This window comes from Barbus barbus (assembly GCF_936440315.1).
Source record: "Barbus barbus genome assembly, chromosome: 14".
Lineage (NCBI taxonomy): Eukaryota > Metazoa > Chordata > Actinopteri > Cypriniformes > Cyprinidae > Barbus > Barbus barbus.
Window position 1 is genome coordinate 27438656 of NC_136742.1, and position 22115 is coordinate 27460770.

At 36.6% G+C, this 22115-nt stretch overlaps 1 protein-coding gene across 1 annotated transcript in view; it reads left to right on the top strand.

Annotated features, from left to right (window-relative positions):
- LOC306880344 (ATPase family AAA domain-containing protein 2B-like) overlaps positions 1-22115 on the top strand; it is a 95214-nt gene that overhangs the window by 40650 nt on the left and 32449 nt on the right. Inside the window, exons 21-24 of the mRNA XM_079433827.1 lie at positions 2298-2491; positions 3563-3722; positions 10838-10960; positions 13589-13708. Coding sequence (XP_079289953.1) covers positions 2298-2491; positions 3563-3722; positions 10838-10960; positions 13589-13708 — 597 coding nt within the window. The remainder of the gene's footprint in view (positions 1-2297; positions 2492-3562; positions 3723-10837; positions 10961-13588; positions 13709-22115) is intronic.

The following is a 22115-nucleotide window of genomic DNA, read 5'->3' on the forward strand; positions in this document are numbered from 1 at the left end:
GGAAATGCAAGCATCATGACCCATTGATGCAGAGCAGGGGTCCTCCCGTGGGCTGACCATGGGCGGCTCTGAATAAAACACAAACCCTACTTCCTTTGGCAGCATAGCATCTGTGGTGGGAGAAAGGGGCTCTAATAAACACTGGGCCTTAACCATTAGCTATAATTACGTTCAGAGTTAGCATGACTGCTCGCTAGCTGCTGCCACAAAGCAAATTGCTGAGGCTGGTGGCTCAATGACTGCCAGGCACTCTGCCCAGATCTTTGGATTAGCACCAGGTTCTCGGCCTGTTTACCGTGAAGATTTTTCTTTTGTTGACTATTTTCTTACAAGGCAGTGCCACATTAGCGCTAGGTGTGTTTGGTCATTTCTGGCAGTCTGTTTTTGGTTCATTGTAGAGATGCATCGATCCGATACTCCGTATCGGTATCGGCTCCGATACTGGCATTTCCTGCCGGATCGGGTATCGGTCAGACGAAACCGATCCAAATCCGATATTGTACTATTGTTATTGTTGAGCCCTACGAAAGGCACAAAAACATTATAAAGCACCATAAAGTTTTCGTGCAATATATTTCAAGTTTTATGAAGCTGTTCCATAGTTTAATCTGAGGTACAGATGAATATTTAAATCGTTAAATTCAAGTTCACGTAAACTCTTCTCTCCGCTGCAGCCCCATTCAGCATTCAAACTGCGCGTTGCGTTCGGTTACTACAGTCAAACTCTCTTCAAGAGCGCACAGTAACTGAGGTTTAAAACTGTGAAAAGAAAAGGCTCAATAAACTAACGCACAGATTTAATACACTACGCATCAATATCTCTTCCCTTTGTACTTTTGAACTTTTCTACGTGGACTTGGAGGGCTGCGCAGCCTGCACGCTGTGACTCCGTGCTGCTTCAAGCGCATCATTCTGTGCACAGGATGCGCATAAGCACTTTGTGCCGCTCATTGAAGCCTTCCGTATTTTAATACTTTTGCGCAATGAAAGATTATTAATAGTCTTTCTTGTTCTGTCCTATCTATCATATGTTGCTGCCTTTATTACTGTGCTATACATTTAAAAGAAATATCTTTTAATTTTATAGTATAGCTATATTTACATATAAATGTATTTGCTTGTTTTTCCATGAATGTATTTTACAATACAAAGAGCTGTTACTTTTTTTTTTTTTTTTACCAGATTTAGCCGTACACTTAAGCACTTTTATTTGCAAATAAAAATGTTTTACTAGGTTTTATAAAATTGTGCACCCATGATTTTTCTAGAGTATCTTTTGCTGCTGAATTATCCACTAACCTAGTTTATAATTTTTTTTTTTCAGATTATGATTATATTTTTTTTCATGTTATTTTTCGTTAAAATTAAGTTATCTATATGTAGATTGTGTTTAACACACAAAAAGAGTGACGATCAGGTCAACACAGAGAAATAAAGAACTGCTGTATTGGATTGGATCGGTATCGGCAGATAATCAGAATTTTCGGGATCGGTTCTGAAAAAGTGGTATCGTTGCATCCCTAGTTCATTGTATAGATGCAGTCCTGAATTATTGCAGCTTTCAGGTTGTTTGTTGGAGCTCTTCAGAAATCAATAATACTCTGTGGCCCACGCTGTGGTGGGAAGCGTTTCTCGACTTCATCCACATAACGCAGGGTGTTTGTAATTCCTCTTGCTGCTCTGGCACAGTTTCAGTGTCATCTGACTCTTCCAGTTGTTTTGGACCATTTGCTCAGCATTTCATCTGGTATTACACTTAGGTTCATAGATCAAAACCGGTTGAGTTTCTAGACGAAATACTGGAATAACATGATTTTCGTTATGCCCCGTTAACGGTTCTTAAATGCCTGCATTCTTTTGCCATTGTGAAGAACACATTCTGATGTTTCCTGCATAATATATAATAAATTACTGTTCAGAAGTTTATTTTTGAAAGAAATAAATACTTTTATTCTGCACGGATGCCTTAAATTGATCAAAAGTGACAGTAAAGACATTTAGGGCCGGTTTCACAGACAGGGCTTAGACTAAGCCAGGATTAGACCATAGTTCAATTAGTAATTTTTTCTAAACATGTTTAGAAAAACAGGGGGGGGGGGGGAATCAGGAAATGCATGAATATTGAAAAATATTCAAAAGGCAATACAAAGATTTTTTTGGCTATAAATCAGTCAAAGTGATTCTTTACTTACTACTTTAGAAGTACTGAAAAATAATTAAATCAGAACTGTCCTCATGATTTCCTCATGATTGTAGTTAAGTACTTTACTGAGGGTTTGTGCCTTTTTTGTTTCCAGTGAGCTCCCTGGAAGTGCTGACCCTCGCTGAAGACCCTGGCCCTCGGCAGCTCTCACCAGAGGAGCAGCGGCGACTGGAGGAGCAGGAGGAGAACACCTTGCGCGAGCTCCGCCTCTTTCTCAGGGACGTCACAAAGCGGCTCGCCACAGACAAGCGCTTCCAGATCTTCAGCAAACCCGTGGACATTGAGGAGGTAGGCTGTTACTGCACGTCAGCAGCTCTATGATTAATGCCTGTAGGGTCTGTACTTTATTCAATATTACCATCTAATTAGAAGCACCTATGGTTTATTAGCAAACCCCAGACCAAACAAATCAAATGATTGTCATAATATGACAGCTTGCGGGCAGGATCGTTACCTGAATCTGTAAATTTGAGAAGGCAATTAAAAAGTTCATCAATATAAGAAGCAAACAAGGAGGACAGCGTGTCTGTGAATACAGAGTACGACAGATTTTCGCCCTGATGCTTTTTGAGTTTGTTGTATGGTGAAGCTCACAAAGCCTTCATATTACGAATCGAGAGCATGTCCTATGGATCCCGATTCATATTGTTTTGCAAAATTATTTTGGAAATCATGTTACAATGCAGAACATCATCATTTAAGGAGGATTTCTCTTAAATGTTCATTACTGTGATGTGAGTGATGGGATATATTTATGTAATTTAGAATAGAAATTATGCGTTTCATATTCATCACAATCCAGAAATGACAGTTTTAGAAAATACACAAATATTATATATATTAGAATATTTAAATATATATTGTATATTACTAATCAACAGTTTGTGCTCAGTAAGATTTTAATGTTTTTGAAAATCTTTTCTGCTCACCAATGCCGCATATATTTGGTCAAAAATACAGTAAAACAGTAATATTGTGAAATAGTGTCACATGATCCTTCAGAAATCCTTCTAATGTGATGATTTGCTGCTCATGAGAACAGTTGTGCAACTGAATTTATTTATTTATTTTGTGGAAACCACTATTAATTTTTTTCAGGATTTTCAGCTTTTTTTTAAATAAATGTACCATTATAAATGCTGTTACTGTCACTTTAGATCAATTCCTTGATACATTTCAAAGAAAAATGGTACAGACCTCAAATGTTTGAGCAGTAGTGTATATTATATATATGTTGTATGTAAAATAAATAAAGGTGTATATCATTATTTTTTACCAAAACATTATAGTTTTTACTAAAAAAATATATAATTAATAAATTTTTTTGGTGAAATGTGTTTGTGTATTTTTCTGATTTAGGTTTCAGACTACCTCGAGGTTATCAAACAGCCTATGGACCTGTCCAACATCATGATGAAGATCGACACTCACAAATACACGGTCGCCAAGGATTTTCTAGTGGACATTGACCTCATTTGCAGCAATGCGTTAGAGTACAATCCAGACAAGGACCCTGGAGGTAAATACATAATATAGAGCAGCTGGATCAGGGCTCTAAGCTTACTTTTCTTAAAGCGCTCCTAATTAAAAAAAAAATTTAGGAGCACCTTCTAATCAATAATTAAAAATTCTGATTAAAAAATGTACCTTCCCATTACGAGGTAGTATTTGACTCCTTACAGTGATTTACAGGAAATTTTGTTTTTATCTCTATGGCATTTTTCTAACTTTATTAAAAGTATATCATCTTTTATTTATCAAATAAAAATAAAATTGATTTGTAAGCTTTTTAGCATTTCTAATTCAAACAACAGAATAATAAGTAGAATAAGAATAAGTTACCAATCAAATTAAATCAGTATTTAAGAAATAAATTTGTACTACAGAGATGGTACAGAAGAACACATAAGTGCAGACCTGCCAACCTGTACGCATTTTGCGTAGCGGGCACGCATTTTGACCTCAAAGTACGCAGGTATGATTTGTCACTTTAAACTACGCAAAAACCTGGTGACGCCTTTGTGCAGCACAAACCAATCAAGCAACAGCAAAGAGCGAGCACTTCGACCAATCAGAGCGCTGGGTTCATTCCCCATCTAGCAAGTGGGATGATTGACAAATGCGTAGACCTATCATTAAAAAGAGACTACAAATAGACAGCAAAACAAAATCCTGCTCGGTCTCGTACCTTTTTTACTCCCGCCGTCTGATTTCTTAAAAGAGGACAGTACACACGGTACTTACAACTAAGGTAAACGGGTTGGGGTGGATGTGGAAAGTTAAAATATTGAGTTGAGTTAACTTAATCCTCTGGAGTCGACGTGATCGCATTGATATTCTAGACGAACTGTGAATAGAATAAAAGCGCACATTCATATTCAGTCAGATCTGCTGCGGTTTATTTGTTCATATAGCTGCACTCACTGAACAGCATCCTAATATTAGGGCTTTTAGTCCAAAAAAATGCACGTACTTGGATAAATACTGATATATTTGCACTAGTGTCTAATAAACCTTTAAAAAAAAGTCTTACCGGAACATTAAAATCTGCGTTCAGCTGCTGACAGAGCAGACAGTTACCATGTTTGGGTAACAGCTTCACAAACAGTCTTTTCAGCTGCACAGTATTATTTCTGTATTACAGTCATTCATAAGTTAATAGTTCAGATATAAACACTGAGGTTTATGGTAGCTATCAAAATAGACCTTTTGAAAGTTAACTGGCGCTTCAAATAACGCTTGTCGATTGCATTATTTCGCCACTAGGTGCAGAAAAGTGACTTAAAAAATGTGTTTGTGATTGAATCAAGAGATTCGTTTAAAAACACTGATTCATCCAGTAAAGAAACAAGTGAAGTATTTATGAGTGAGACATTAAATCATTCATTCAAACCACTTTTTCATAATTTTAATATGAAATAAATATATTATAAATGCATATTCATTTAAATGTTGAAAAATTCATTCAAATTAAACACTTTTAAATAGACTGCAGCAGTGATATTTTGTCACACATTATTTTGTTTTGTGGGAGAATCGTGATCTCTGATTGAGACAAAAAAAATTGTGATTCTCAATTTATCCAGAATCGTGCAGCTGTCGTATGTGACTGAGTGCAGACCTTTGGGAAATATCTAACATGAATAACGTTATCCTAACACTACATAATTTTCAAGCTAGTTTGCCTAATCACCAGGCATTTAAGTTGGCAAAGTAGTGTAAAGTTATGTGCTCGGTGACAGAAAAGTGTGTCTTCTCATGCCTTGCAGCTAAAAAAAACCCCCAAAAAACATGACATCAGATGAGGACACTTACAGGGAGAGAGAGCAGCAGACCTAAAAAGAAACCAAAAAGAGTCCATGCCCCACAGCAGTTCCTTACAAAATATCAGGATATATATAGAATAAGATACCAATCAAATGAAATCAGTATTTAAGGAATACATTTGTACTACAGAGGTGGCACAGAAGAACACACAAGTGGCTTGTAGGTGTATTTTCAGATGTTTAATGAGGCTCAGAGGTTGCATAAGTGCAATTAAATTCATGTTGAGGTTAATGTTTTAAATATACAATTTTGAATGTAGAAATATTAAATGATTTAAATAACAGAAAAGATACGTTAAAAATTAAACTAAAACTGCCAGTAGGTGGTGGTATGTCACTGATTTAATCACTGAATCATTCATTTAATTGATTCGTTCGAACGGATGATTCATTCAGGAATGAAGTACGTGACTGTCTTTATGAATGGGTAATTGAATCATTGACTCACTAGATTCATTTAAAAACGCAGGTCATTCATAAACGAAACACCGCTGTGTTTGAATGGAGATGCGCAGCGGCTTGGCTGGGACTTTGTTTCAAACTATTTTCGCTGATGAAATAGAGCAAAATAAGGCCATAGTGTTGTAGTCATAGTAATTTTTTCATAGTCGCATGCAGTAGTTTTCAGTCGCACTGTAGAGCCCTGTGGGTAAATTACGACACATCACTTGTTATATTCACACAGACAGTAAAAATGCAGCAACAGAAAGTCATTTTTCAGTGAACGTTGGTGCAGAGTTGAACGGAAGATTTAGGTCATGTGATGTTACCTTTTATCTTATGTTGACATTTTGAGAAATTATGTATATACAAAATTTATATGCATACAAAAAAAAATCAATTTCAGACATTCGAATAGTGGTTTTACTAGTTGACCAGTTGGTGCAGAACTAGTCAATTAGTAGTGCACTAGTGATGCGCGGGTCGTCTCGTAATAAAAAAAAAAAATCCATGCATGTTGCGTGCAATTCCCTATAGCCTATATTAAATATTTGGGAATATCTATTTTCATGTTTTATTAAGTTCTTTGATAAGGTTACGTCACGTGACAAGTCACGAAAGCGCCAAGCAGCTACCGCTGCCAGTCACAACAAAAACAAAGAAATAAAAGTGAATATGGAAGACGAGGTGCGGGAGAAATTGAGGTCGGGAATTTACATATTTACGCGGGTGCTGGGCGGGGCGGGTTGTAAAAATATATACAGTGGTGCGGGGCGGGCCAAATAATTTCATAAAAGCGGGACCCGCGGGTTGGAAAAATACCCGACCCGCGCATCACTATTGTGCACATCTCTAGTACTTAGTGTAGAGTTTCGGAAACAGTGAGACCATCCAAAAAACAGCAGCAGCGACCGCTGTACTTGAAGCGTGGAGGACATTAAATCAATGATTAATCGGACAGACTTGTCAGTCCTTCACTGAAAGATGAGAATTTGAGGACAATAAATGCAGCTAGATATTAACCCATTGACCTTTCCTTATTCAAAAGACACAGGAAATCATTGTCGCTGATCTCTCCACAGAGGAAAAATGGCACTATAATGAGCAGTCTCCATAAAACCCATTCATCGCTTTAATGGACTTTCTTGCTATTCTCTGGCCATACGATCTGTCAGTTAGGACAGTTTGCAGTGTACAAAATTATGGCAGATATTTATTGGTGTTTATGGATGTGCCATATATGTACAAAGTACATTGAATATAAACTAAACCAGAATTAAATGAGCCATGGAAACAGTGGCTGAAATGCTAAGGTGAATTTATGTAAGTTGGCGTTGGGTTTTCCACCAAAAGCTTGAATGTGCGGTATTTATTTTCCCCCTTAATTTTGCGTCTTTACAGACCCTAATACTATGAGAAACGCCATCAGATGAGGCAAAGAGATTTTTCAGATGTGAAACGCGAACCTGTATAACCCATGCACAAAGCATGCATTATTTAAACCAATTATATATAATAATAATAATAATAATAATAATTATATAAACCAAGAGGAATATGTTCATATTAAAAACCTGTGCAAACGGTCATGTGATTTACCACATAATTGTTTGTGGGGGAAGTCTGCTAGCTGGCTACTTCTGAACAACGTAAGATTTTTTTTTGTCAGGACTTAACCTCCCAGTCGTCTGGATTAATTGGTCAGCCAATGAAGGTTGTTGGCTAAATGCAGCCGGTGCCTATGAATAAATCATAGTAGCCCATTTGCTGAGAGAACGTGGGTCATTTGTTTAAATGCATCGTCCACAGAGGAGCTACTGAAGGAATGAGACAAAACGCAATTAACTACTTTAATAAGGAACAGAAAGAGGCTTCTGGTCCATTTAGAGCAGGGGAATATGGGATTTAGGTGCTGTCAAAATTCCATTTGTTAAGCATTACTCTCACAAGTGAAGCATGAACATCGCACTTAAAATCTAAGGTGTCCTTTCCCTCATTATATAGGTAATAATATTGTTCATTTGCTGCTGTTGGGGGGGGGGGGGGGGGGGGGGGGGGGATTCAAATAGAGTTTGGAAACCTCCCTTCATTCAAAAGAGTCTCGCAGTGGTTGTTTGAAAGTCAGGTTCCTAGAAAATGTGTGCTTTGAAATCTTACCCCAGCTGAAGTTTCAAAATCACATCTTTGTATGCAAGTTTTAAGGTTCTTCTAATTCAAATGATTTAATTCAGAGCTGCCTAATCCTGCCCCTGGACATCAGCCTCCCTGCTGAGTTTCCTTCCAGCCCTGTTCTAAACCATCGGTTTCAACTTTTAAGTCAGTTCTAGTATGAAGGATGTGAATTGGGATGCAGACTATGTGCTTTGCTGGGTATAGGGAAGTACTGTATATATTTTTAATTATGTAGTAAAAACAATAATAGCATCTGACTTCTAATTTATATTAAAATAACACTATATATATATATATATATATATATATTACAAAACTGCCACTACAACTGCCACTTTGTTGTTACATCCCATTTGATGAATTTTTTTTTTTTTTTTTTTTTTTTTTTTTTAGCATACTACCATAAGATATGTATTTTAAAAATGCTGTCAAGTTAAAAAATAACATTCCAGTTTTACACATTGATTCCTTGGTGCCACTCACTGAATTAAACATGCAGTGTGATGAGGTTATGTGACAGTAGTGCAACCTGCTAGAGTTTAAAGTGTTAATCATTAATCAGTTGTATTTAATATCATATTTTCTTTTTCATATAGTTACTGATAATATGCAGTATATATTGTGCAGGACCTAATATGGAGTAAATTGGTATTCTAATGCAAACACAGTGCAAATTCAATGTGAAGGTGGATCTCAAAGATCTCGACTGAGCACCACTGATTTAATTTCTCTTGGGTCCATTTGTTCAATTGTCTATTTTGGCACCAGCAGCCTGAAATTTTAGTGCAGGGCTTTGAAAGTCAAAATAAGTGTATTTACCCTCTCCTCCTCTCAGCCTGCCATTATATCCTTGACTGGAGTAAAGAGTGTCCTCGCACTCGCTCTAGATGGCTTAATTAGGCCCATCTTCCAATTAAGAGGCAAACTTTGCCAGATCCTGACCTCCAGCCCGTCCTGGAGTAATGAGGACTACCCAGTAACGTGCTCTCTTTTCTCTCACGCACACATTTTCCTCCCTACATGTTTAAAAGCGGCTTGATTAATGATAGAGAGAGAAATAATAAGAGTAGAATACGAATGGTAGCTCTGGGAACTTTGAGAAAACACAGTAATCCCTGTTCTCACAACAGTTTGTTTTTGTAAACAGAGATGCTTTGACTGCCTGTGGAGCACTTCAGAAGTGTGTTCAGATGTCCACATAGAAAAGCCGATGCTTAAGTTTCTTTAGTGAATCTTTAATCGATTACAGTGAGCTGTTACTTGATTTACAGCACCATTTTTTTTGTTTTGTTCTTGTTCATTCCATAATCTTTATTTATTGTTTATTCAATCATTTTTTTATTTTATTTTGTTAATCGTTCTCTGTAACATTGTCATTCAGGTTGCCATTTAGGTTCATTATGTACATTTAATTTCTTTGCTCCTAATGGTGGTCGCTGCCAGTGATGGGGTAACGCATTACAAGTAATGCAAGTTATGTAATCAGATTACTTTTATCAAGTAACTAGTGAAATAACGCATTACTTGTAAAGTACAAGAAAATATCTAATATCAATTTCCATTGATTAATGCAATCATAATTATTCTTTTCCATAAATAGAATATACTTTAAAACAACTGCTATTAAAGGGGTCATCAGATACCCGTTTTCCACAAGTTAATATGATTCTTTAGGGTCTTAATGAAGTCTATAACATACTTTGGTTAAAATTTCTCAATGGTAGTGTAAAAAACACCTTTTTTACCCTGTCAAAATCAGCTCTGTTTTCAGCAAGCCATTCTAGTCCATGTTGCTTTAAATGCTAATGAGCTCTCCTGACCCCACCTCTCTCTTCCGTGGGGTGATGAGCAGACTGTAAACTTCAGCCACAAAACTGGCTAACTAGCACATTATTAGGAAAGGCGATTTGCAAAGATTCATAAACCCTTATACTCACTTCTTCTGTAGATGAAGCTGGATCACGAATGATTCGAGCAAACATAGACGCATTTAGGCAGATCGGGATCGGCTCATTGCCTTCAAACGAAAGTAACGTTAATCCACTGTGTTTTCAGCGGCTCAGATGTTGGGAGTAAATGATGACTGCTATGTTCATTATTACATTCAACAACAAAACACCTCAATTGCTTAATCGGAGACATCTTGTCTTACCCTGCAGTCGACACAATGGCGCACAGCTCACTCAGGGCGGGTCTAAGGTAAGACGGCCTTGTCAATCAACTATCGTGGGAGTGGCATGTACAGAGCTACGTCATTCTGACAGGAATCTCAGAACAGCCTAGTTTGAGAGAGGGCATTTTAAAATAGTGATTTAAAAAAAAAAACACTGGGTGGATTTTTATCATTATAGGGTGGATGTGTACACACACTTCCAAAACACATTTATATTCAAACCAACTCGTAAAGTGAATTTTGCATCCGATGACCCCTTTAAAATTATAATTACGAAACTTATTTACACAGTGTCTACACCTTGTTGATTATAATGGGTGTGTTCGAGTTTGGTCATGTTGCAATTGTAATTTTTCATGATTGGCTAATTGTGGCAGCTGTAATTGTGAGCTTCATTATTTTTCCAATTAATTGCAGCCCTAATACATAGAAATCATACTCTCAGTCTTCAAGAACATGGCTCCTTCATCTACCCAAATGAATTTTTCATTGACTGTTGCCTTCCGTTGTGCTTCCTTACAGATAAAGTTATCCGCCACAGGGCCTGCAGTCTGAAGGATACTGCGCACGCCATGATTGCCTCTGAACTGGACCCCGAGTTTGACCGCATGTGCGAGGAGATCCAGGAGTCCCGCAGGAAGAGAGGTGACGCAGGACTTCAGGCTGTCCTTAGCCAGGGTTTCTTTAAGCTAGACTGACTTTGTGCATCACATCAGAAAAAGGCCACAAACCAATCCTCTTGCTCAAAACACATGTAGACATGAATACTTGCTGTTGCTTACTGTTTTAAATGATCCCGTTTTAGACCACTTAAGGTTGATTTATTTGGTTTGTTCTGAAATCTCTCCTTATTCCCTATGTAGTGCTCTGTGGCATTCACTTTATAGGGAATGAGTCATTTGAAATACAGAAACAGTATCAGTATTGTACATATGTAACCAACTGTTTGGAATAATATAGGGCCCTATGATATCTGTGGTTGTATATGTAATATATGACTACATGAACTCATGACCATGATCTCTAGAACAGCTCTGAGAGTCATTTCATGAGCATTTTGCCATTTTCTTTTGAGAAAAACTATCATCATATCATATACAAACAGAAACTTAAAGGTCTTCACATCAACCCGTCAAAATAAAAGTTTGGTTTAACTTGAAGAAACTGTGACAGAAATATATTACTTAATGTAATTATATTACTACTACAATCAATTAGTTAGAAATGCTTTTGATTATTCCAAATTTAATGAATCCATTCAAATGGAATCCAGAAAATTAATGGAGAAAACGGAATCAAAATAAAACTGAATTTGAAAACATTTCACAGGGCCTTAATGTAATTGGTTAATCTTGATACATTGCTGTTAAATTGTGTAAATTTCATGATTCAATTAATTAGACTTGTTTTTGATTTAATATTTTTGAATTTAACCATAAAAACAGGGTCTTGAATATAAAATAGATATAAAATAATATAAAATAGAAAAAAGAGAATCCAGACAAATTAAAGCAGAATTTGAAAAAATAAAACGGAATTTGAAAAAAAAAAATTAAATTAAAATATAGTATAATATTATAATACATTGTAATAAATGTATATTTCTGTTATAAATGCTATAAGGTATCCTATAAATAAATGCATTTTATTTATATATATTTGTATTTAATGTATTTATTTAAACTATAATAATTATTTATATATATATATATATATATATATATATATATATATAATTATTATAGTTTAAATAAATACATTTACTGTCTGTTTAGAAGTATTTATGTGCATTAATATGTATATTATTTATTATGTATGCAAATAAGGAAATAAATGCATATAAATAATTGATTTAGAAATCCTTTAGAGACCTATGGGTATCATTTAGAATCGTATACAAATAGGAATTCAGCCCTAGATTTTAGTATGCATGCATGCCAGCATCTTCTTTAACACCCATCATCACTAACAGTAGTATTAGGGGTTTAATCCTCAAAGGCACGTAATGTTTCTCTGTTCACATTTAAATGAAAAGGAAGAAAAAAAATTCCAGGAAAAAAGAGAGTTCACATTAAAGGCTGTTGCGAGAGTTTTAGCGACCAGCACCTCCACCACCCTTTAATCACCAGGGGGCTTTTCTCTCAGAATGATTTACCTCAGATTCCTGTAATTCGTTCATTTTGTGTCTGCTGTAACGAAAATTTCGCACGGCCTCCATCTGGGCCACCCCTCGGTTCCTTTTCATTTTGCGCTGGTTCAGTTTAACGAATACGGTGGGGTAAAGAATGACCTGCTCTAGAGAAGTGCTGCTGAATATTTTATATGGTGCAGTGGAGAAGTTATGGCTATCAGTATTGTGGTGTGTAAGTTTCAAGCAGGGCTGCATCTGGATTAAAGACCACCGTGAAATGGCTTGATGAGGAATTTTTTTTTCGTCGTCTTTTGTTGCTTTATTTCCTGTTAAAACTGAAAATTAGGATTATGCTTGTCCCTAATTTCCTTTTTATTTAATTTTTTTTCTCCAGCGTGATTTTAACATTGCTAGTTAGACCTAGGTGGTATCAAGGGGCACGGCAATTATTCATCCAGAGTGCATTTGATTGAACAAAATGAGTGAATGCAGGATGAGTCATCAATATTTTCGTTCTGTTTTCCCAGAGACCGTAATATTATTCGCTGAAGTGAATTTTGTCTTGCTTTATGAGTACTAGCATAACAACAGGCATGCTCTAACAGCCACAAAACCTGATTTAATGCGATCTTTAAGAAGTTCTCAACTTTGTGATAAAGCCCACTACCAAGTCTTTTATGATTTTCTAGTCCTGGCTTGAATCCCTCCTTCAATGTAAGCCTCTGGGTTTTTTTCATTTTAGCATTTGGCAGGCAAGAAGATGATTTTGTAGAATATTATGATGATGATGCCCTTGTGAGCGACCATCTTTCTGAAATCTCCTCTGAAGAGGCCATATATTTTCATGTATAAGGAGTCATTTATACTGTCTGAGAAAAAAAAGTCTGATATAAAGACAAATTTAAGCAAAATATAAAATGTAATTTAATTATTAAAATAATTTTTAATTTAAAAGTAATTTAATTAAATTTCTAAAAAACAAAAACAAATTGAGCACTGTTCTTGAAAGGAAGAACATTGCAAGGAAGAAAAAAAGCTGCAGATTTGTTTTACTATCTTTCTTAGCAAGCATATTGTCAGATGTGACCGATGTTTGTTCAGTCCGAGTCTCTGCAATAAATTCTGTTTTCTTATTCTCCCAGTCTTTCAGACCACACCGCAGCCACCCGTCACTCCGAGCACTGTGGCAACCAGGAAACCTGTGGGAGAGGAAGCGGGATTAAGCAGTTCTCAGGGTGATGGAGTGGACAAGCTCTGCAGCAGTGAGTACATGCAGAACACAACAGAGATTGTCAAGGTCTCTGCTCTTTGTGCGGCAGATTTTAGGCTAGACAATTTGCAGGTGATAGAACAAGCTGTACTTTGACTCGGTGTGCTTAAACAAGCCCTGCATGGTCCGACACTTCTGCTAACATCTCTGCCCCATGAAAGGAGTTTTCACGAGGGACAGGGCCACTTAGAGAATAAGGGGTCACTGTGCCCCGATAGAAGTCTGTAGCCTCTATGCCACTTAAAACAGTGGCTGTAATAGATAGGTGAGAATGGAATTGTGTGGTATGACATAACTGGGCGACCGAAGACATGTCAGCTGATTGAGGCTATTTAAATACTTATTAAATGTTCTTATATCGTCTGATTAGGTTTATTTGTTTATTTTTGTAAATGGATACAAATTAAAAGATAAGATAATTTTAATATGTAAATTGTAAAAACAACACGCATATTACTAATGTCTACACAGTCTTTAGTCAAAATCTGAAAATTGGTTCAAATTATTCTATAAATGTGAAAATATTATTCCTGTATCATTGCGGTATTGTCAGGAGAAATTGGATGCAAACCAAAAGATAAGATTATATTAAGATATGTAAAAATATTATTTTGGAGCTCAATTTTCAGTTTCCAAAAATCGCTGCATACTAATATGCAGTTCCTGAGTTATAAATTGAATTTTACCATGATATGTTATATACTACCCACCCATAGTTGAAATGTTTGAGATTTTTCCAACCAAAGTTTAGCTATTACTTTCTCAAGTGATTGGACTGAATTACTCAAATGCAGAAACAAATCCTTTGACTTTAATAAGAAACCTAAATGGTTCTCATGGTCCTTGAAAACCTTACAAAGTATGATTTATAGGCATGGGAAAGCCAGCAATTAATAAAATCTTAAAAGTTCATTAAAATCATGTAGAGTTTTGTTGTGTATACATTGATCGGTGAGAAACTAATTCTTAGATTTGAAATTATTTGTTTTTTTTTTGTGCTTTGTGAAAATAAGCCAAGAGAACAATACACCTCATCATGCTTTTGGGGTTTAAAATTATTCAACATCATACAATTACTTCCAGTGTCCTATAGTCCCTCTGCTATTGATATGCACAAGAGTGAAGCCAGGATTGACGCAGGTGTTGCGACTGTAAGGCCGCAGAACTTCTCCCAGCATCAGAGCAGTGCCCTCTGGTTGCACTCCCTCACTGCCTCCCCTCTAACTGCAGCACCAGCCAGGTCAGTCCTCTCCTGTGGCCGCCCGGCAGATGGAGAGGGATGCTGGGAAGGCTCAGGGGCCGCTAGGGTCAGAAAGTACTATCGGCACCTACTCTGAGGTTCTTGCAGCTTTGCCAGCGTGGACTCATTAGATTGCGGATAAGTCATCGGATGGCAGTCGTGGGATGCTTCCACATGCGCTTTGGAGATTAATTAGCAACTATTTCAAATATAGTGGATCTGATGGGTATTTGGACTAGTGTGAGCTTGCTACAATAAGGACCGGTCATAGGTTGTTTATTTTTAGATTGTATTGTGTTTTGGGTGTTAATCTTTCATGCAGGACTCAACAAGGATTTGATGTTATGATATTCTAGATGTCTGGATCATGAAGTGAATCATAGTATTGTGTTTGGTTAGTATATAGTGTAAAATCAACTTTTAATCTGTGACTTATATGGCAATATTTTTAAAAAGTGAAGTGACATACGGCCAAGTATGGTGACCCATACTCTGAATTTGTGCTCTGCATTTAACCCATCAAAAGTGCACACACACAGCAGTGAACAAACACACACCCGGAGCAGTGGGCAGCCATTTATGCTGCGGCGCCCAGGGAGCAGTTAGGGGTTCGGTGCCTTGCCCAAGGGGGAAAGAGCACTGGACATTCACTCCCCCCACCTGCAATTCCTGCCAGTCCGAGACTCAAACCCGCAACCTTTGGATTACGAGTCCGACTCTCTCTAACCATTAGGCCACGACTTCCCTTACTCGCTTGTTTCATCTGCATGGTTGTTATATTCTTAGCTTGTTTTGAGTTTGGATTTAGTTTTTAGTTATATATACATTTGGAGAGAAAATAATGCTTTTGGTGAGCAAGGATGCATTAAGTTGATAAGAAGTGTCAGTAAAGACTATAATCTTACAAAAGATTTTTGAATTTCAAATTGAATTTTGAATTTTTTTCTTTAAACAAATGGTTTATTTTAGCTTTGTATTCATCAAAAATTGTAAAAAAAAAAAAAAGAAAATCACATTTTCCACAAAAATATTATGCATCAACTTTTTTCTACATTGGTAATAAGAAATGTTTCTCAAGCAGCGAACCAGCATATTAGAATGATTTCTGAAGCATTATATCATACTAAAGACTGGAGTAATGAAGCTGAAAATTCAAATGCATCACAGAAATAAATTATGTTTTAAAATTGTAATAATATTTCACAATATTACTGGTTTTACCTACAGCCTTCTTTTAAAAAAACATCTTATCAACCCTAAACTTTTAAATGCTTTTTGTACGGTTTGTATAATTTTTTTATATATTTTTTTAAATTGTGAAATCCAGCCCTGGGAAAGTCATGGAAAATATGCATTCCTATACAGACTACTTTTATAGTTAGTATCCAATTTAAAATTGATTTATGAAAAAAAACAACAACAAAAACTCTTTTAGCACCAAAACCCTGTTCTCTAATTCTCCAATTCGTGTCCTGCACTTCCTCATCCTGCCGCAAGATGTCACATGTCTCTCTGATAATCTGACAGACTCTGTCTAGAACCACACAGTGTAACCGCTCAAGGGAAAAGAAACACAAAGAATGATTACATCCTTGAGAGATGAGAAGGTGGCTGTTAGGTGCAATAAACACCTCGGGATGAGATGGGCGTGCTCCTGTCTGCCTGTGTTATATTTCTTGCTTGTGAACACGAGGTGAGTTGAACACAAAACTCAAGCTTTCAGCTCCTAAGAGCTTAAGCATTTCATCTACCTTCCATCTGTTTTGCCCAACAACAAACACTAATTTAAAGGAAAGCTTCCTTAAATTAGCCTTATCCCCCAAGTGATTAGTTTTATCTTTGATGCTGTCAAAAAAGCCATTAGTAGTGTTTTTCTCCTCCTTTTATCGGGCTTAATGGTATTTACTGATTCTGGGCTCAGTTGACAATTTAATCTGAAAAGAAAATTGATCCAAGGAGCATCATCAAGTTTTTGTGTGCTGCAAGTTATTCTTAAATTCAGACTCTTCAAGCTAATGCTTGCCAATTGATAAATCTTGTCCCTTTGTCCTTGAATCAGACTGAACTGGCAACAACAGTGAGAGGATGTCAAGGAAATAGAGTATTCCAGGATAATCCAGCCCTCATTAAATCAGTTTTTCTTTTTTCTTGCATGGTGACATTTTCATGACAATTAACACATTTTCCTCAAAAAAACAATTTTTTGTTTTGTAACTTTCATTATTTTCAATGACGATTCTCATTAAATTCTCATTTAATTCCCCAAAACACTGCAATGCAGTTTTGTTTCTTTTATTAAAATCAAGTCATTAATACTTTACCATGAATTAATAATTTACAATTTAAAGACAGGTATTATTGAATTTATTTGGGGTAAATATTCTTCAAAAATCCTGAAAATTACATGACAATTTTTTGTTTTTCTTAAAGTCATTAAACTTTATATGAAGAACTGACCAAAATAAGTATTTTTGTCGATAATAATCTCTGCAAAGTGCTATGGAGTCTTTGATTTCTGATTTCTGAATTCATTCAGTCTGGTTTTGCGTACTTGTGAAGATCAAGTTCAAAAGAAGGTCGTTTTTTTTCCCATCAATTTTTGGAGAACTTGTAAGTAACATTTTTTTTAAGAGTATAATTATATTATGATTGTATTGGCTGGATGGATTAATTTTTTCTCAATAATTTGGTGTGAAATATAGGCTGGACTTGTTCTTGACTGACTTTGACGAGATAACACCTTGTGGTAATTCTGTGTTCTGGTGTGAAACTATTTATCATATGATGCTCTATATTTAAAATAATTCAGTTTGTAGGCGTTAGTGCTAGTACCCAAAGCAATATGACAGGAGAAATGACAAATTAACCATCCGATTCAGAAGCCTCAGCAGTCTTGTACCAACATACAAGAACAAAGAGAGACGTGTTTCCACTGTGGTCCGCTATTGTCCAGATGCTGAGTCAGCCGCCCAGCACCGACTCGTGGAGACGGCAAAACTAAGCAGTTCTATTATCAAGGTCTTTTATGGGATAGCAGAAGGGATATTTAATCCCTGATGCTGTCCAGAGCTGCTCGGTTTCCTGCTTATCATCACTGTTATCTGATGCCGAAGGTTGTGAACGGTTGCCAGTGCTCTAAATCAGTGGCTTTCAACTGGTTTTGCTTCAGAATCCAGAGTTTAAGTTGCAACCCAGCGCTGTACCAAAATTGTTTATTGTACAAGTAACTTTGAAATGTATTAATATTACAAGAACCCAAAAATATGCAAAAAAAATATATATGATGGTTGACACCATGTTTAATGTATTTAAATCTTTTATTCCTTGAACAGTAATGTTTTTTAAGGATGAGAAGGATATCACGTAACCTATCCATGTTGACATTGTTCTAATTTGGCTGTAGCTTCTGCCGAGTGAGTTTGACGCATGGCCTTTGACGTTAGTATCATAAGAAATGGGAGGTGGTTTCTCAGTTTATATGGAGACTCACGCAGATGGAAAACATGTTTTATACAGACTAACAGTGATCAGAAGTCCATTCATGAAGGGGTGACCGTAGTCCACCAGATTCTCTCCTGAGCCGGAGATGTTGGAAATATGTTTTATCACTTGGATGTCCTTCTGTTTGATGAGGTATCGTGTCCTAGTCAGTTTGCCCTTGTGTGGAACTTTTTCAAAGCTTAAGTGTTATAGTTGTCATGATTATATGTGGTGTTCGAGAGCAATTGTATGTGGTGTTCCCCACACCTTTTTCAGTCTTGTTGCTTTTTCCTTTTTCAAGCATACCCTGAACCACACAGTCTGGATTTTGGTGTCTATTCAAACAGATTGTTATGAAAAAGTGGTATTTTTTAGCTTGGCAACAGCTCAGTGAGGGTTGTGGAAGCTTGACTGTTGAACATACTGAACATTTGATACTGGCAGGGAGTAATTTTTAAAGTTCAGCCTCAGAGCAGATGTAAAAGTAATACTGCAGTGTTTTTAATTCTTGGTCTTTAACTTTAGCAGACGTCTCGCTCTCGTGTTTACTTTCAGATTATTTATATGTGGGAAACATGCTTTTGCAATTATATGCAATAAAACTTTTTTTTAAAGTTTGAAAATGCATTCAGGGTGTCTAATAATTCACTCCGTTTAATGCCCACTAATGCTCTGTGCGTTATTCAAATGTCTAACTTCAAATTGTTGAACAATTCCTTTATTACCTATAATATTTAGAATAAAAATCCATGATTTTTAACATTGTAAAGCTCATTGATTCACTTCATATGGAGAAGTGTCATTTAATCTTACTCAAAGAGGCCAGCAAATATCATAACAGTAAAACCAGGCATTACACTCAACTAGTAAATGCACAGAGGTGGGTTGTATCCTAATGGTCAAGTATGTCATCCGGTCGAGTCTACAGTGCGACTGCAGTAGTTACTGGACTCTTACAGTCACTGTTGAATAACTGTGCCCGCGAGTAAAGCACTTAACCCCAGATTGCTCCAGCGGGACTGGCCCGGCAATTAGTGTGCTGGAAGTCGCTTTGCAGTGTTTGCTAAATGGCAAGCAACTAATTTGTGCCCACGGCTGCGTTTAACTTCCCTCGTAGAAAATCATTGCTGGTGATAAATGTGAAAGAGCATTTCATATTAAACTGTCGTTGTCTTGTGCACAAATTGTGTGTTTGCTGTATTGATTGAAAGAGCATTTGCGTTTCATTGTTTCCACAAGGTCTTACAAGTCTAGTGCAGTGCTTTAAGGAGTGAATTTCCAAGTTAAAGTTCAGTCTTTATTGAAGATTTAAAGAAGTATTCTTGACATCTTAGAAATGTAGGTCATTTTTTCAATTGGGGATTTTTTTTTTTTTGTCTATTGAGGTTTTAAAAATGTAGAAAGAATTTTTAAAGTGGTTGTTCTAGTTCAGGGATCACCAAACTTGTTTGTGGAGGGCTGGTGTCCTGCAGAGTTTTAGCTCCAACCCTAATCAAACACACCTGAACCAGCTAATCAAGGGCCCCGTCCACACGAAGACGCGTTTCTCTGTATACGCATAAATGTTTTACCGTATAGGCGTTTCGTCCACACGAAACCGGCGTTTTCGAAGTGTGAAACCGATCATTTTTGAAACCGGGTCCCAGGGTGGATAAATTTGAAAACGCCGGTTTCATGTTTTCGTGTGGACGGCGAATCCGTATATTTTCTGAAACGATGACGTCATCAGCCCACGTCTCGCCCCTAATCAGACACCGCTGCGTCACATAACAGCGACAACAACAATGTCAGACTACGTGCCTGTGTTCGTGCTGCAGAACCTACTGAGCTCATTAGTTTTATTAAAGCAAAATCTTCTGCTTTGTGTGTTAGTTTGTATTCAGCGTGCAAGGTTTACGCACATGCTCCAAGTCTTCTGTTTTTTTGTGTATCTCTGTGGCAGAATTACAGCGCCACATATTGGTCTGGCATGTGTACTACATCGTTTTCAGTCGGTTTCAGTGATTCCGTGTGGACACAGATATTTCCTGAGACGACTCCGTGTTTACGGAATTTGAGGCAAAAAAAAAGATTGGATACGGAGAAACCCGTCTTCCTGTGGACTTGGTGTTGAGCCAAGTTGGAACTAAACTCTGCAGGACACCGGCCCTCCAGGACTGAGTGTGGTGACCCCTGTTCTAGTTTACTATATTATTTTTTTAAGTATAATAGCTTTTTATTTGATCTTAGTATTTTTCTTCTAATTTTATTAGTGTTGAAATGGTTCATTTACCAGAATTTCTCCTTTAAACATTTTTCCCCTCTAATAAACTGATAAAAATGTCATGGAATTCAACTCTATTAATTAAAACTTGATAGAGTGATTAGAGCTGAAATTATATTTGTACAACTACTTTCCCAAATACTGGCATTACCATCATGCAATACACGTTTTACAATATTTTGACTGAATCGGTCATGTATGTTGAATAGTTGAATACTGTTATTGAATTCTTTTTATATCATTTATCTGCCTAATACAGTGATCTGTTTGAACTGCCATTTCCACAGCCGTGGCCTTTTCTTCATATACAGTAAACAAAATAAGATCTTGATGGCAGTTTCTCTGTCACACATTGACTCTGTATCATGGCATGTATAGGCTAACCTTTGCAAAGATTAAACGCTCTTGCTGTATGGTTTTTCATGCACGCATTAAGTCGATCAAACATGTCAGGACTTCAGACTATTATCTGTACTTATAGTTAGTTCAAAGACAGTTTGGCATGTGGAGTTAATGTTTGTGATATGCAGTATCCATTTAGCTTGACTCAGTTAATCAAACGTCTATCTTGTCATTTCTGAACATGTTTTAAGCCCTGAGACTGTGTTCTTGCTAATTTCCCCTTTGATCTTTAGTAGATGAGCAATTTATAGCTGAAAATCGGAAATTGCAGAGCTACGTCAGGGAGCCATCTGATGAATTATGAAATTTGATTAATCTGTCAGGATGATATTGATCCAACTTGCCACGGTCGTTAAACCACAAATAACTTTTCTTGACACTCTTTAGAGTCGCAGATACCATCATTGGTGCTATTTAAAGTCAGCCGAGGCTTCATCGTGCGGTTCTACTGTGGTTTTCGCGCAAATAACATTTGCATCATTTCGAGTAGAGTATACTATTTCCATTTGCCTAATTCATTTAGATGAGCACTTTAATGAGCTAGACGGAAAACAGATCCCAGTACAAAGACAACATTTATTTTAAGCAACTCTTCTTTTTATGATTTGTGCTGCAGCCTATGGCCTGAATAATATATAACTTATATTGCGTTGGGGCTCCCCGCTTTGTCCAGGGAAATCTTGCTGGCCCCAAATTGCACATGGAGAGTGTCTGTGCTCTCCTTTAGAGTTTAGCTTCTTTCCCTAATATGAGCGCTAATTGACTTAATTATGGAGATGGCGTGTCTCAAAGTAAAAGACTTTAGTATTCAGGGGCCTAGAATGATCATTTCAAGCTCCCAGGTTCGTATGTGGATAACACATCAATTGATTCACTTAGTTTTGAAACTACTTTAAATTTAGTCAAGTATTTCATGTTATTAATAATAAAGTTTATTACCTCTATGAATAATTTTTTGCAGCCTAACTTAAGTAAATAATTGTCAATAAAAAATAAGTCATGAAGAAAAAAGGT